The sequence below is a fragment of the Leopardus geoffroyi genome, chromosome B2 (assembly GCF_018350155.1).
Source record: "Leopardus geoffroyi isolate Oge1 chromosome B2, O.geoffroyi_Oge1_pat1.0, whole genome shotgun sequence".
Classification (NCBI taxonomy): Eukaryota; Metazoa; Chordata; class Mammalia; order Carnivora; family Felidae; genus Leopardus; species Leopardus geoffroyi.
Window position 1 is genome coordinate 98546871 of NC_059332.1, and position 15671 is coordinate 98562541.

General features: G+C 35.6%; 2 protein-coding genes and 1 pseudogene across 9 annotated transcripts in view; 2 read left to right on the forward strand and 1 right to left on the reverse strand.

Moving 5' to 3' along the window:
- Positions 1–10341, forward strand: part of CEP57L1 (centrosomal protein 57 like 1) — a 64210-nt gene extending 53869 nt beyond the window's left edge. For all 4 annotated transcript variants that reach the window (XM_045499227.1, XM_045499225.1, XM_045499228.1 and 1 more), the window contains 6 exons: positions 1867–1944; positions 2414–2500; positions 5529–5606; positions 5723–5967; positions 7221–7365; positions 9193–10341. In XM_045499227.1, coding sequence (XP_045355183.1) covers positions 1867–1944; positions 2414–2500; positions 5529–5606; positions 5723–5967; positions 7221–7365; positions 9193–9411 — 852 coding nt within the window. In that variant the 3' untranslated portion in view covers positions 9412–10341. The remainder of the gene's footprint in view (positions 1–1866; positions 1945–2413; positions 2501–5528; positions 5607–5722; positions 5968–7220; positions 7366–9192) is intronic.
- On the reverse strand, positions 3828–4319 carry LOC123608835 (annotated as a pseudogene).
- Positions 10342–10458: 117 nt separating the features above from the next.
- The window catches only part of LOC123608828, a 186211-nt gene continuing 180998 nt past the window's right edge, over positions 10459–15671 (forward strand). For 4 of the 5 annotated variants that reach the window (XM_045499211.1, XM_045499215.1, XM_045499216.1 and 1 more), the window contains exons 1-2: positions 10459–11012; positions 11794–11959. The gene's annotated coding sequence lies outside the window, so the exon portion shown is untranslated. Of the gene's footprint in view, positions 11960–15671 lie in introns of all 5 variants that reach the window. The other variant, XM_045499212.1, reaches the window with a different exon arrangement.

A 15671-nucleotide genomic window follows, 5' to 3' on the forward strand; every position in this document is an offset into this window, starting at 1 on the left:
TATTTTTTTTAATTTTTTTTTTCAACGTTTATTTATTTTTGGGACAGAGAGAGACAGAGAGAGAGAGACACAGAATCGGAAACAGGCTCCAGGCTCTGAGCCATCAGCCCAGAGCCTGACGCGGGGCTCGAACTCACAGACCGCGAGATCGTGACCTGGCTGAAGTCGGACGCTTAACCGACTGCGCCACCCAGGCGCCCCTTTATTTATTTTTTTAAAATGTTTATTTATTTTGAAAGAGAGAGAGCAGGGGTGGGGCAGAGAGAATCTCAAGCAGGTTCCACACTGTCAATGCAGAGCCTGACACGGGGTTCATCTCACAAACCATAATATCATGACCTGAGCCGAAATCAAGAGTTGGATGCTTACTCAACTGAGCCGCCCAGGCACCCATTTTATTCCTTTAATTCCACATATGAGTGAAATCATACGGTATTTGTCCTTCTCTGACTTTTTTCACTTAGCATTATACTCTCTAGCTCCATCCACATCATTGCAAATGGCAAGATTTCATTCTTTTTTTATGGTTGAGTAATATTCCTGTGTGTGTGTGTGTGTGTGTGTGTGTGTGTGTGTTTGTGTATGTACACATGCCACATCTTCTTTATCCATTCATCAGTTGTGAACCCTTGGGCTGTTTCCATAATTTGGCTATTATAGTAATGCTGCTATAAACATAGGGGTGCACGTGTCCCTTTGAATTAATATTTTTGTATTCTTTGGTTAGATACCTAAGAATGCAATTTCTAGGTAGTTCAATTTTTAACTTTTTTTTAAAAATTTTTTTAATGTTTATTTTTGAGAGAGAAAGTGACAAAATGCAAGCAGGGGAGGGGCAGAGAGTGAGAGAGTCACAGAATCCAAAGCAGGCTCCAGGCTCTGAGCAGTCAGCACAGAGCCCTACTTGTGGCTCAAACCCATGAACTGTGAGATCATGACCTGAGCCAAAGTCGGACGCTTAACCGACTGAGCCACCCAGGCGCCCCTATTTTTAACTTTTTGAGGAAACTCCATACTGTTTTCCAGAGTGGTCGCACCAGTTTGCATTCCCACCAACAGTGCAAGAGGGTTCCCCTTTCTCCACATTCTCACCAACACCTGTTGTTTCTTGTGTTGTTGATGTTAGCCATTCTGACAGGTATGAGGTGATATCTCATTGTAGTTTTGATTTGCATTTCCTTGATGATAAGTGATGTTGAGCATCTTTTCATGTGTCTTTGGTCATCTGGATGTCTCCTTTGGAAGAATGTCTATTCATGTCTTCTACCCCTTTACTTGGATTATTCATTTTGTGGTGTTTTATAAGTTCTTTGTATATTTTGAATACTAACCCTTTATCAGATATGTCACTGGCAAATATTTTATCCCATTCTGTAGGTTGCCTTTTAGTTTTGTTGATTGTTTCCTTCACTGGACAAAAGCTTTGTATTATGATATATTCTATACATTATATTTATTATATGTCTTCCTATGAATTCCCTCTGCCAACAACTGCACCCTTATAATATGCACACAGTAGAAATTTATTGTGATTTGTCTATGTTTTGAATGAAACACTGAGACCCAAGCTATTTGACCCTCTAGACCTCAGAAGTTTCATCATTAAAATTTTGTTGCTGGAAGTTAATGTCTTTGCATGTACATTCTTTGCTTTCCCTTTGTTCCTCTTATATGTAATAGCAGATAAAGAAGCATAGGAAGAAAGCCAGGAAAAATCTTAGCATCTTTTGCCCTTTATTTTTCTTTCTGTTTAATTTGCTGAACTATTAAGAATCAAGACTCCAAAGACTCTATTTGGAAAAAGAACAAAGGATATTTGACTCTGGGTTTTATATAACAATCCCAGGTTTTTTTGTTCTTTTGCAGGGCAAGATTAAACATTTAGAAGAAAAACTTAAGGAAGAAGAACATCAGCGTAAGCTATTTCAGGACAAAGCATCAGAAGTAAATAGAGCATTATATTATTTATCAAAATAAACCAGAGATTATTTATTATACTTATTTTTCATTGTCTGAAGCCTATAATTTCTGCTTCATTGCTTGTTAGTTTTGTCTCTTTTTGCTATACTAATGAAATTCTTAGTAAGTCAGCCAGTATATTTATATACTTGGATGCACTGCCAAGAGAGGTCTTATAGTCTTGAAATTTTGACATACATCTATGAAAGAATTCCTGATATAGATTTTCAGTTGATTGGTATACGTGTATTAAGTAATGCATTCTCTCATAAACAGAAAATGGTTGTAACTATCAACAGACTTAGTAGCTTTCACATACAAAAAATAGTATTTGGAGTTTTCTTCCTCAGAAAGCATTTTTGTCTTTATAAACTGAGACTTGATTTCTCATTATAATGTCTTTGAAGAGCTTATTAAAAATCAGTTTTATAAAGCTTGTTCTTTAATATTGTAGCTTCAAACTGGACTTGAAATCAGTAGAATTTTAATGTCTTCAGTATCAAATAAAAAATGCTCCAAGGAGAAGAAGAAATCTTCAAAGGTAGGCAGATACTTTATTCTTATTTGCTAATGTCTATTTCTTTACTCTTCTAATATTTATATCTATCCATTTCCAAAAAGAATTTGAAGAGATTTGTAATAAAAGACATGCAATAATGCTATGAAATGTGGATTAAAACATAAGTTGAGTGATGATGGTTTTAGGTTTGAGGATAGAATATTCTATAAAACCTAGGTTAAAGAAAGTATCCATAGTTGAGCACAAAACCTAGTTCCAAACTTGCTTGACAATCAAAGCAAAAAGGAGCAGGTAACGGTCAGTATATCTGTCTTTGTGAAATAACAATAAGCATTCCAATTTTTCCAGAGAGACAGACATTTTTCTAGTTCTAAACTCTTTTTTTTTCAGTTTGTACAACTTTATTGAAGAAAAATAAATAGCATAGCTATTAGTTGATTACTCATCCATTGACAGCTTGCATCATTTATTTAATGCTGTATTAAATGGTGTATTGGAAGATAGATTAACGAATAGCTCCAAGTCTCCTAACAATTTAAATGAAAATTTAAAAATGTTTGAGACCCCATTTTGGAATACAAAGGGTATTTGGCTTCCAGTTTCCATTCTCTATAGAACAAGAGCATGTCATTCCTATATTAACATGCATAAAATACATCACATTTTCTGTTCTGCTGATGCCATAAATTAATACCAATTCTCCAGTCACATCAGTTTTTTTTAATGTTTATTTATTTTTGAGAGAGAGAGAGAGAGGCAGAGTGCAAGTGGGAGAGGGGCAGAGAGAGAGAGAGAAAGAGACACAGAATCCGAAATAGATTCCAGGCTCCCAGCTGTCAGCACAGAGCCCTACGCTGGGCTTGAACCCATGCACTGCAAGATCATGACCTGAGCCGAAGTTGGACCCTGAAGCAACAGAAACACCTAGGTACCCCCCCAGTCACATCATTTTTGAGCATAAAGTATCTCTAACAGTAGAAGGTTTAAAAAAAGAATGGGTACTTGAATAATGCTGCTTCCTTTGATGTGACAACCGAGCATCCACCTCCCTCCTGCTCAGGTGATTTCTTCAGTGTATTAGAGCAGTGCAGGATGGTTTTAGTCTCATAACCAAGTTAGAGTAAAGACATTGGCCACATAATACACATGCTCCTTTTTAAAAAAAACAATTCTGAATCTTGGGCAACTGTTCCCTTATAACTACTTTTTAGTTTCTAAAAGCAGTTGTTGTCCAAAGCTGGTCTTTGTCAGATGAGTATGCAAATGAATGGAAGGAGATAAACAAAAAATAACATTTTAAAAGATGAAGTCTGATAAGGGAGTAGCCAGATAAGAAAATCAAAAAAGGAACAGTAATTTAAAGTTTATTCCAGCTATAATGCAGGCTATTCTGACTTTAAGGTAGCATCACATAGCATACTTCTGAGTCCATTTCCAGGATACTCTGTTGTACTTCTATTTTATAGATCTGTGCAGTCTCTGGCACTAGGGTGTCATCTGGGTTTGGATCATATAGCAGGGAACAAATCGATAATTTAGAAATAATTAAAGCAGGAGATCACTGTGATCTTCGAATATCAAGGCAAATGCTACCAATCCTGTAGTATTTGAAAAATATTGATTGATAAATTCTTCTTGTAAATGCAACCTTCGGTGGTTTCAAGGAAGAGTCTATAGGAAAACGAATTGTCAAAAAGAATACATTGCCTCAATATGGGCTATCATTAGGTCCCATAATTGTGGCTTGCTGATGAAACATATCTTCCCCAACTGGACCTGCAGAACACTGTGCTAGAGGGTCATGGGCCAAATCACTCTTATTAATCCATTTCAATCCCATAACGTGCTTTTTGTCTGGCCCCTCACTTTCTCAATGGGTGCTCAAAGACTGGACCAAAACTCTTGATTATCTAGGCACAGGGAAGGATTGTCTTTTTGTCTCCCACTGGCTCTGCCAGACACAGGCACAGAGGGAGGGGCCAGGGCTTCCCTCAAGCTGCCCCTAGTACTAAACTCAGAGAAACGTATTCTGCAATACTTTATAAAAGTGGCACTAAATGACACAACAGATGATAACAATACAATAGATCCTGGAAGCAGTTTTATATAATCTAAGGTCACCAGAACCCATTTGTTAGAAGGACAGTAATAATTGTCTGTCAGTTCAGATCTTGGGAACACAGAAACTCCTTAGTTTGGAAAAGTAGTAACTATACACAGTTGAAAATTTAGTACTATCAATAAATACAATAAAAAATCAGTGACAACTCTGCAGATGAAAATAAATCCCAATCTAAGTGAGGCCTTTAAGAATTCATAAGTGACATTGTTCTTAAGACTGAGAAAAAAAAAAAAAAAGATGCCTACGTACCTTGCTACTTCTGATAAAGAATAAAAATACTTACATACTTATTTGGTCCAGCTCATCCTGCTTTGCTATCAGTGATTAAGCTGTAGTACATCTATAACATGAAATACTACACAGAAATAAAAAGAATGTGTTGATATTTGCTGGATCCTGTTGAAGGAGATTTGGATCGTTTTCAGTTTTTGACTATCACAAATAAAACTGTTATGAACATTTGCATATAGGTTTTTGTGTGAACGTAGGTTTTAATTTTTCTGGGATAAATATCCAAGAGTATAATTGCCAGGTCATATGACAAGTACATGTTTAGTTTTATAAGAAATTTCTAAATTATTTTCCCAAGTGGCTATATTATTTTGTATTCCTACAAGTGATGCATGAGTGATCTGGCTTCTCTGTATGTTTGCCAGCATTTGTTGTTGTCACTGTTCTCCATTTTGGCCATCCTGTTAGCTGTGTAGTGATATTTCATTGTAACTTGCATTTTCTTAATGGCTAATGTGTTGCAGATCTTTTCATGTATTTATTTGCCATACATATGACCTTTTCAGCAAAATGTCTATCCATATTTTTTGCTTCTTTCTAATCAGATTGTTCACTGTTGAGTTTCAAAACTTCTTCATATCATAAACGTCTTAAAAAATTTTTTTGGTTTACTCTTTTTCCTTTGTTAATATTTAGAAAACTAAATGTTTAAAGAGAGGACCACGTCAGCAAATTTATTCCAAGTTTGAATCACTGCCTATTATGGCTGAGAAGGTAAGAGAGGAAAAAATGAAGATACTTGTTCTGACACACTCCTGCTTTGTTGTAAGTGCTATTTAAATGCCATGAGTCATTTAAAATTGTTCTCAGCTATTTCTTTTCCCCTAAAGTCTGCCAGTGCAGGCCATTCTGTGAATAGAAGTATGCAAAGCCTCCTGCAGATGATGCAACATTATGGGCCACATATCCTTCAGAAACCTACTGAAGTTACCGAGCTTAGATGTCTCTACAAGCCTACTAGAACAAGTGCCCAGTGTAAAGCTGAACCTTCTGACTCAAAAAATTCCCTTTCTATTTGTGACAATTTGTCTGAACTTTTGATGGCAATGCAAGATGAACTGGACCAAATGAGTATGTAAGTATTTTTATTCTTTATCAGAAGAAGTAGCAAGATATGTAGGCATCTTTTTTCTTCTCAGTCTTAAGAACAATGCCACTTATGAATTCTTTACCTTTTTTTAAACTTAAAAAAAATTGTTTTAATGTTTATTTTTGAGAGAGAGAGAGAGAGCACAGAGGGGCAGAGAGAGAGGGAGACACAGAATCCAAAGCAGGCTCCAGGCTCCGACCTGTCAGCACAGAGCCTGATACGGGGCTTGAACTCACGAACCATGAGATCCTGACCTGAGCCGAAGTCAGACACTTAACTGACTGAGCCACGCAGGCACCCCTGCCACTTATAAATTCTTAAAGGCCTCACTTAGATTGGGACTTACTTTCATCTGCAGAGTTGCCACTGATTTTTCATTGTATTTACTGATAGTATTTAAATTTTCAACTGTATATAATTACTACTTTTCCAATCTAAGGAGTTTCTGTGTTCCCAACATCTGAACTGATAGACAATTATTACTGTCCTAACAAATGGGGTCAGGTGACCTTAAATTATAACTCACAAATGCTTTTATAAGAAAGATTCTCCTTTTGCTTTTTATAATCTTTTTAATTAAGTGGCATTTCATTAGACAAGTAGGAAAGTAGTTTCTTGTTTTAAACTCTGTCTGGTCTGCATTATAAGTTTTGAAGCATCCATAGTAAACAAGATTCTGTATAGGATACATATTTTAAGCCCCAAGTTTAAATATATATTCAACAAAAATCCCAGACAATACGAGATTTGGGTAGCCAGCTAGTTGAAATAAGACCTCTGTAGAAGATATAACTAGTTCTCTTGACAGTATCTCTTTCAGTAGGCAATCACCAAATCTAGGGATTTCTCAGGCAAATACTTTTATAGCTGGAATTCTTCCTAAACACCCTATATTAAGAATTCCAAAGTTGGAACTAAAGAGAATCCTTTAATACTTTTAGCTAAGGACATCAGAATGTTTTATTACATTTAGCTATGAGTATCAAAAATTTGGACTTTATTCTAAGGTTCTTTAAGACCTAAGTCTAGGATATTTCTAAATTTATCTAATCTCAAATCACAAGAGCCTTTTATATTTACTGTAGATTTAATTAGATAACCCTACATAAAGAGACTGTCTTTGAAGGTTAATATTTAACTGGCAAAAATTTATGATTGAACAGAATATTGTTTAATTATACCAAAGACATGTAACATATAAACCATAATAGTACTTGATATTTGCTTTTCTTTCATAGGGAGCACGAAGAACTACTAAATCAAATGAAGGAGACTGAAAGTCATTCAGTCTGTGAAGACATAGAATGTGAACTAGAGCATTTAGTCAAGAAAATGGAAATTAAAGGAGAACAAATTTCCAAACTGATGAAGCATCAAGATAATGTAAGAAGGCTTTAGTTAAAGATTTTAATAAAAAGATAACAGATTTGGAGTCAATGTTATATCTCTGCATGATCTTTCAAATTTGAGGTCTGTATATGTGGTTTAGTGAAAAGATGACAGATAGACATTAGGCTTATTATAGAGCCATCTGTCCCATTGGAATAACATGGCCTCCATGGAGAGTTCTCCAAGATAATTGTAAAGTAAGGGGAACAAGAATGTTTAGTTATGTATTCGGAAATGACCTTGGGAAAATTTTGAGGGAGGCTAAGTTTGCTTTGCAGCCCTCCTGGTTACCCTTTTAACATTCTTTCCCTTTATTTTTCCTGCCCCTAATGCTTTAATGAAGACTCTTATGTTGACAGGTCTCTGTTTCAGTACCCATACATAACCTGGCTCCTCAAGCAGTACTCTAATGCTAAAACCATTGTTTGTACTTTCCCAGAACAAGTTAGGCTGTGTTCCATTCCCTGGGGACCTGTGCTTAACTAGCTATAGTGTGGTGGTAAGGGGAACTCTGTCCTTGCATGCAAATGCTTAATAACTAAGAATGGCATAGCAATTTTAATATTTCAACAGAAGAATCATGGAATATGATAATATTTTATCCCAAGACAGTGATTCCATAGGTTGGATTATTAGCACTATTACCCTGCTGGAGCAGAAGGCAGAAGAAGTCTTTCCAGGAACCCTCAAATCACATCATATAGCTATCTGCCTATATAGAATAGTCAGCATTCATATAAGTTGGTGATATATTAACCTCACAACTCAGCCTTCCCCGCTTTTATAGGAAAGTAGTAAAGGATTCAGAATTTTACTGCCTTTATTCTTCTATGACCAATAAAGAGAAAAAGAGGAAATGAAACTTTTAAAGCAAATATCTTCATTTTACTGGCTTTTAAAGCTATAGTAAGTAAATTTTTTTGTATGATTGTGTTAAGGTGAAGATTATATAACATACACTTTCTTAGAATTGCATAGGAGAAATTTGAAGGGAATACAAAAATAGTCGTATTTTTAACATACATAAATTAAGTTTTGAAAAATATTATTTCTACTCCATAATAGCTATAGCAGTATAAATTTTCAAGCATTTTATCATGATAAATTTAATTTCTGAAATTTAAATGGCCTTGGACACATACTAGGTTCTTAGCCAATATGTGGATCAGATCTACAAATTAGGCCCATGCATAAGTGAAATAGACTAAGTAATGAACTGGGTTTGGCAGAAATAGGTTTTGGCTAGTTGATAGGTTTTGTTTCATTTAATTCCATCAACTGTTACCAGATACCACCCAATGAGACATCTTTTAACTGGCATTCAGTAATACTTTAAATTCAGGAATACTTTTAAGTAAAATATGCATATGTACATTCAACTCTATAAATTCAGTGCTCATTCCTGAAAGGTCTTTTTCTCTTGTCTCTGTTCTCCAGTTTTTACTCGTTTCATATCCCTTATAAATCTTCTTGCAGCTTCTCACTGATCTTCTCAGTCCACATTGATCTTGTCCTACTTTGGCCTTCTCAAATAAACACCTTTTGTCCCACTCAGAGTTATCCCAGCCTGAATTATTCTCTACTTGTCACATTTATGCTTTTCTTTCACTAATAAGAGCTATAAGCTTTTTGAGAGCAAGGTTTGTTTTATTCATTATATTTCTACCTAACTGGCACAGTGTTAGGCATATGATAGGTATTCAGTAAAGACTTAATGAACTTTTTAATTTCATGTAACCTTTAAACCGTCAATCCAATCCATTTTAGGGTATATTTTTTATATCTTTTTTTACTAAAATGTTAGATTTTTTTTCTCTCCAGGTCCGTAAACTGCAGCAAAAAATTCAAAACTCAAAGATGAGTGAAGCTTCAGGTATTCAGCGAGAAGATAGCAGCCCTAAAGGATCAAAGAACATAAAAAATAGCCCCAGAAAATGTTTGCTAACTAACTCTCTTCAGAAGAACAGCAACTTTCATCCAGTACGAGTCCATAATCTTCAAATGAAATTGCGAAGAGATGATATCATGTGGGAACAGTAATAACACAATAGTAAAACTATCACCTTACATGAACTCTTGTCAATGAGATCTTGAATTGTCTAAAGTGGTTTTAATTTAATATGCCTTATGAAATTTTGAATTATGTTTCTAGTCCTTATAAAGTGTCAAGTTGTGATATTTTTAAATTAATGCATAACAACCTCCTAAGAGTCCCGAATAATAAATGACTGCGTTTTTGTTTCTCTGACTGAAATACCTAATCTCTCCATGTTTTAGACACATTGCTCATTTTGCAGACCTCTTAAGCTAAACCTAAGAAATTATACTGGATTGATGGTATTTAAAATTAAGTTAAATTTGAGATACAAGTACCATTCCACTTTTTTATTTAGTAGGCTTATAACCTTAAGAACCAATATAAAATGAACAGAGTAAGGAAAGGTCTTTTACCTTTCCTGGTGCTTCTTCCCTATCTTATTTTATGAGCTATGAAATGTTTTTCTCTTTTGTAAATGGAAGAGCCCTGTAAAGAAGCCTTTAGCCCAAGTTTTTTATGTGACAATTATAAATAGGAACTCATGGTTACTTAATTTTTAGATGTCAATAACTTAACTGCAGAAGCCTTTTTCTGCAATTCCTATTCTCTTTTACAAATCCAGTGCTGCTTTTTAACACCAGTGATCTATTTATCTTATTCCTTCATCACTAAAACTTTTGATGAGTTTTAGTCTTTGCATTATGTATAATATTCATCAGTATAAATTGAGAATGTAAATTTCCAGGACCCACTTTTATAGGAAAGTACAGGAAAATGAAATTGGATGTTTTATTACCTTATCCAGTAACAATTCAGAGAAATGTGATCTTTTTTTTATATATTTTTAAGTCAGTGATGTCATAAGCAATGTCTTTGTATATGTATGCTTTATAATAAATTTACACTTGTTGACCTATCTTTCCAGAAACCTATGGAAACTATTATGACTCTTGAACTTTTTTGTTTTTTTCACTGAACTCCTTTGGGCCAACTAGAGAACTGAAGTCATCAGTTGAAGTAGAAATAGAAGACTGACAGAAAAGGCATAATAGAAAGGAAGAACTCAGAAGCTAGGGTAGCAGTTTAAGAGATGGTGATTCCAAAGGGTCAGAATTGATGGTACATTTATCTACAGCTGGGGGAATGATCAAGCTATAGGTATGAAAGAATTTTCAGGTCAAGATCTTGGGGAGCTAGGAAAAGCAATTATGTTAAAGACAGTCCTCCTAAGAAATTCCCTAAAAGTGTGTGTGTGTGGCGGGGGCGGGGGGAAGGTGGTAATTGTAGATCTCTGGTGAGGGAAGAAGAAAACTGATTCATTCTCACTGAGAGCAGAGGTGCTAAGTTAGAAGAACTTTCCAAACCTGAAGTGCAAAAATGACTGAAAATGGGCAGATGGATACTTGAAATTATCCTTGAAAGTGACTAATGATGGAGATGAAAGATTGTCTCTGGTTTAAATACTGCATGTGTCCTTCACCCACTCTTATTCCCTCTCCCTCTGCAGCTTCTTCAGCCCCAGAGACGTTCCACAGAGTGCTTCATCTAAATTCATTTTCATCACCTTACCTACTTTTCAACTTTGTCTTTCCTCCTTGAGAATGTGAGTGCTGTAGTTTAAACTTTGCAAAAAACTCACCAGGGCCGTAATGCAGCCCTGTCTCTTTCTGTGCCTTTGTTTTCCATGCACTTAGGAAAGTGGCTGACTACACTTAGCTTATCAGTAGTGAAGTCATCACTTGTGAAACTGTATTGGTAAAACAAAAACAAAGTCATTCTAGGAACACTTGAATATTTTAGTTAAGAATTGAGAATTTTCTTGGAAAATCAATGTAGCGTAGGAGAAAAACCATAAGATTTCAGAATTAGAAGACTTGGGTTCAAATTGTGACTCCACCATTTAGTACTTTGGACAATCAAATAACTTTTCAGGGCCTCCATTTCTTATTTGTAAAGTAGGGATTACATTGCTACCTCAATGAAGTAACGCATCATAGAAACCACCCAGCAGAAGGGTTGGCATTGAGTAAAAACTCAATAAATGTTAAATCTGACTGCCCTGCCCCACCAAAAATTGTCAGACAACCTGAGTTTGCATGTGTTAAAGCCTGAAAGCAAGAGCCAAAACGTATTCTCTGTAAAAGTGGGAATATTCTAATTACTTGGGGTTTTTTTCTTCTTCTTCTTTTCTGTGTCTGAGAGGAAATTGTTCTGGCTTATTCCCTAGCTCAGGTTTCTAGTGAGAGTGGGTAAAGAATATAATCTTACCATGGTGTAGAAATACATAATCACACATGGCAACTTGATTTGGAGTCTGTTTTGGTTGTTGGGTGACATTTATTATGGGAAACACTAAAGAATTGTCTCTTGTTGCTCCGTCACAGCTACTGAACTAGAAATGTGTCCTGCTCACAGACTGCTGCTTACCAGAGCCTTTGACTCCTCAGGGGTGGAGCAAATGATTTCCTTCTTGGACAAGGGCAATCTGTGGCCAGTGTACAAGAGTTGCCATGGCAACCCTGCAGCTGCGCTCTGCCTAGCAGAGACTCGGTAGGATATCGTGGATTTTGTTCACTTAAGTGAAAAACAGGTTTGTTTGTTTTTTATTTAATCAGAAATTGAAAAAAATGGAATTGGAACTGTCTAGCCAAGACAGGTCTCAACTTCGATGAAACTGTGAAACTAGAAAGTGAGTGTTTAAAACAGCAGGTATTGTGAATATTCTAATTCTGGAAATAGCAGTTCCTGGAATCTTGAGTTAACTGTACTTGTATGGGTCATTGGCAGCCTAGCCATTTTTATTGGGTATTAGCTGAATATAGAGGGGTTGAAGGGACATGCTCATTTTTCAGCAGTATAAGATAAAAGGAGATACTTAAAATAGGGAGCTAGCTAGTGGTGGTGGTGTACTTAAAAGTTGTTTTTGAGGGACGCCTGGGTGGCTCAGTCGGTTAAGCATCCAACTCTTGATTTTGGCTCATGTCATGATCTCAGGGTCATGACATCAAGCCCCAGGGTGGGGCCTGCTTAAGATTCTCTCTCTCCCTTTGCTTTTCAGCTGCTCATGCACACTAGTGCACATTCTCGCTCTCTCTCTCAAAAAAAGTTGTTTTTGAGATTTTTATATAGCCTTTTTACTTTAAAAATACGACTATACAGGGGTGCCTGGGTGGCTCAGTCGGTTAAGCTTCCAACTTGGCTCAGGTCATGATCTCGCAGTTTGTGAGTTCGAGCCCCATGTCAGGCTCTGTGCTGACAGCTCCAAGCCTGGAGCCTGCTTCAGATTCTGTGTCTCCTTCTCTCTCTGCCCCTCCCCCACTTGTACTCTGTCTCTCTCTATCAAAAATAAATAAAATGTAAAAAAAAAAAATTTTTTTTTAAATATAACTATACAACTGAAAAAATACAACTTTTAACTATAAAGGAGTAGTCTTAATCTGTAACAGGACATCAAAAAATTAAATTAAAACTTGATTGCAATGTGGTGAGAATCAAACTAAGGGGAAAAGTCTAGTTGGTTATGCACAGTGGAAGGACTGCTCACCGTGGCCAAAAATGTGCCAGCTGCCATTGTTGGTGTAGAGTAAATAGTGAAACTCCTAATGGGGTTTCCTGGAACTCTATTCAGCTGTAACTAAAGCTGTCTGCACTGAGAACATTTAATTGTATGTGAAGTTTAGATAACTAAGCTGACTCCCAGATGTATAATAAGACAAAACTCTCTACGGCATAATAGCATCTGTGAGGGGGAAAAAAAAACTCATTATGGGTTCCATGGCACCTTTTGATGAAATGAAGATAAATAAAATTATATTGGCAGTCATTGATGTAAAACTAAATTTACTTCTTGGTAATTAAATATACTTGGCCAATGCTTCAGCCTTTTTCTTCACAATCTATATGCTTATTTTCATGTAACTTCTTTAATTCCTTTTTCATAAATTGTTATGTAAGGAGAATTAGTCATAACAAAATTGTAAAGTTTAAAGTTTTAAAATATTGTCTAGGTCAGAGTTTTGTTTTGTTGTTGTTTTTTTATTGTAGTTGTGAGTCATTTGAAGAATCAGGGGGATTTTTTTTTTCCTGGTAGAATTTTTGGGAGTGTTCTCCTTATTGGTATAGAGTCACTGAATTCTCATTTGGTGCAAGATCCTGCTAGATGCCATAGGCAATTATTAGAACTATAAATTAGCACACCCCACTGAAGAAGTTTATTTTTTACTATGTATGTATGGTTCATTGTGTACCTATGTGCTTTGATAGTTTCAGCAGAAAATAATAGAGAAGCAAATTGTTACTTTATGCTCTAAAGCAGTTTTGTGACAATATAGGTCTTGTTAATGACCAGTTCAGCAGTCTGCAGTGTTGGGAGACTGAATCCAATGTGCTTGGAGGAGGAACGTTGGGAATTATGAGTTAGCTGTCAAAAAAGATACGTAAGTGATGAATCACTGAATTCTACTCCTGAAATCATGATTACACTATATGTTAACCAACTTGGATTTAAATAAAATTTGAAAAAAATTTTTAAAGATAAAAAGTTCTGTGACATAATCATCTTTCTAGAATAATCTTTTAAAATAAGGGTGAATTTATCCATCATACTCTGTGCCTAGATTTTTCCTGCATAGATATTGCTTGTCTAGCCTTACCTCGTTCTTCAGGTCTCAATTTACTGCTTCCTCTAGGAAGCTCTCTTTAAATCTCCCCTTAATACCCCCTGCCTTCTACCAAATCTGGCTCAGCTGCCTCTTCTTGGTATTTCTCCTTTGTTTGCACTTAGTATACTTTCTTGTTATCGTTAATTTATTTGTCTTTCCCATAGACTGAAATCTCCCTAAGGGCATGATCCTGCCTTGCTTACCACTGTAGCCCAGCACTTGGCACAATACCTAGCCCATAAGTAGACCTCTCAATAAATATTTGATAATTGCTTGTCATGAAACTTAGTTAACCTTCTTTGATGGTCTCATCAGAGTAAGCATAATGGGTCAGGTACTGCTGTTTTAGACACCAGTTCAATTGTGCTGCTGTTTCATCTTTCAAGGATATGTGACCAAGTTTTACATAACCATTGGTTAAAATATTCCAGTATTTTGTTGTTTGTTTGGGTGTACAGACAACAGGCACTCAGAATCATGCTTTCCTTGATTTTATAATGCTAAGAGGAAGAGATTAGAGAACAAAGGTAGTTCTTTATTTGTGTATTGGTGTGTTGGACATGTTCATTCAGGAAGTAGTTACTGATCTCTACTCAAGTATTTGTTGATCTCCAGGATACTGTGTTAGATGCTATGGGAGATTCAAAGACACATTATACATGAATTCTCTCTTCACGTTGCTTAAAGTCTGATAGAGGAGACTGCACAGAAATATAACAGAAGGAAGAAAAGAATAGTTGACATAGAGGTATAATGACCATCCCAGAGAAAATGCTTAAATATTTGTCTACTAAATTTCTCATCTATTGATAGATAAAGTTGGCCTATTTGTATTTCTTCATTCTTTTTCTTGATATATATAGCTTTCATTTGCTTTTTCACCTCATGGCAGTATTGGACTAGGATTCTTAATTCTTGTTGATTGAAGATACTAGTTCACTTAATATAAATTTCAAAGATGTATTGTCTACATAACCATGTATCAAGACACGAGTAGAAAAAATGGGTATGAAACACTGAAGTAAAATAAGGGAGTAGAGAATAAAGAAGATAAAAAAATCAAGCAATAATGACTGAGACTAAAACAGAAAAGTAATAGTTTTTGACTTGCACAGAATTATGCAAATGATTACCACTCACTTTTCTTATGAATTTAAGCCACTCAATTCCTTCACACTTCAGCTTCCCCATAGGTTGGACCAAGTCAGTGTTTTTCAAACTGCAGGTCCTATCCTACTAATGGATTGTGAAATCCATTTAGTGGGTCACTATGAACACTTTTTAAATGATATTAGAATAGCATTGAAAATATCAGGGTACATCACACACAGAGAAGGTCGTCAATGTTTTTGTGAAACTCTGTGAGTACTGGAAAATAATTTAAAATGTAGTCCTAAATGTTATTTAAGGAAGAAGAAGTTGGCTCTTAATAAATCTTTAAAAGGAATGTATTTGAAAGATGTGGAGGAAAGATAGCCAGTTTAAATTAGGAATACTCCCAAATATCCCTTATGGTTTGTGGCAATCTACTATTTATCCCAGAAATACTATTACAGATGTGTTTTCTATATTTTACAGATAGATGTCCTGTTTTAACACCA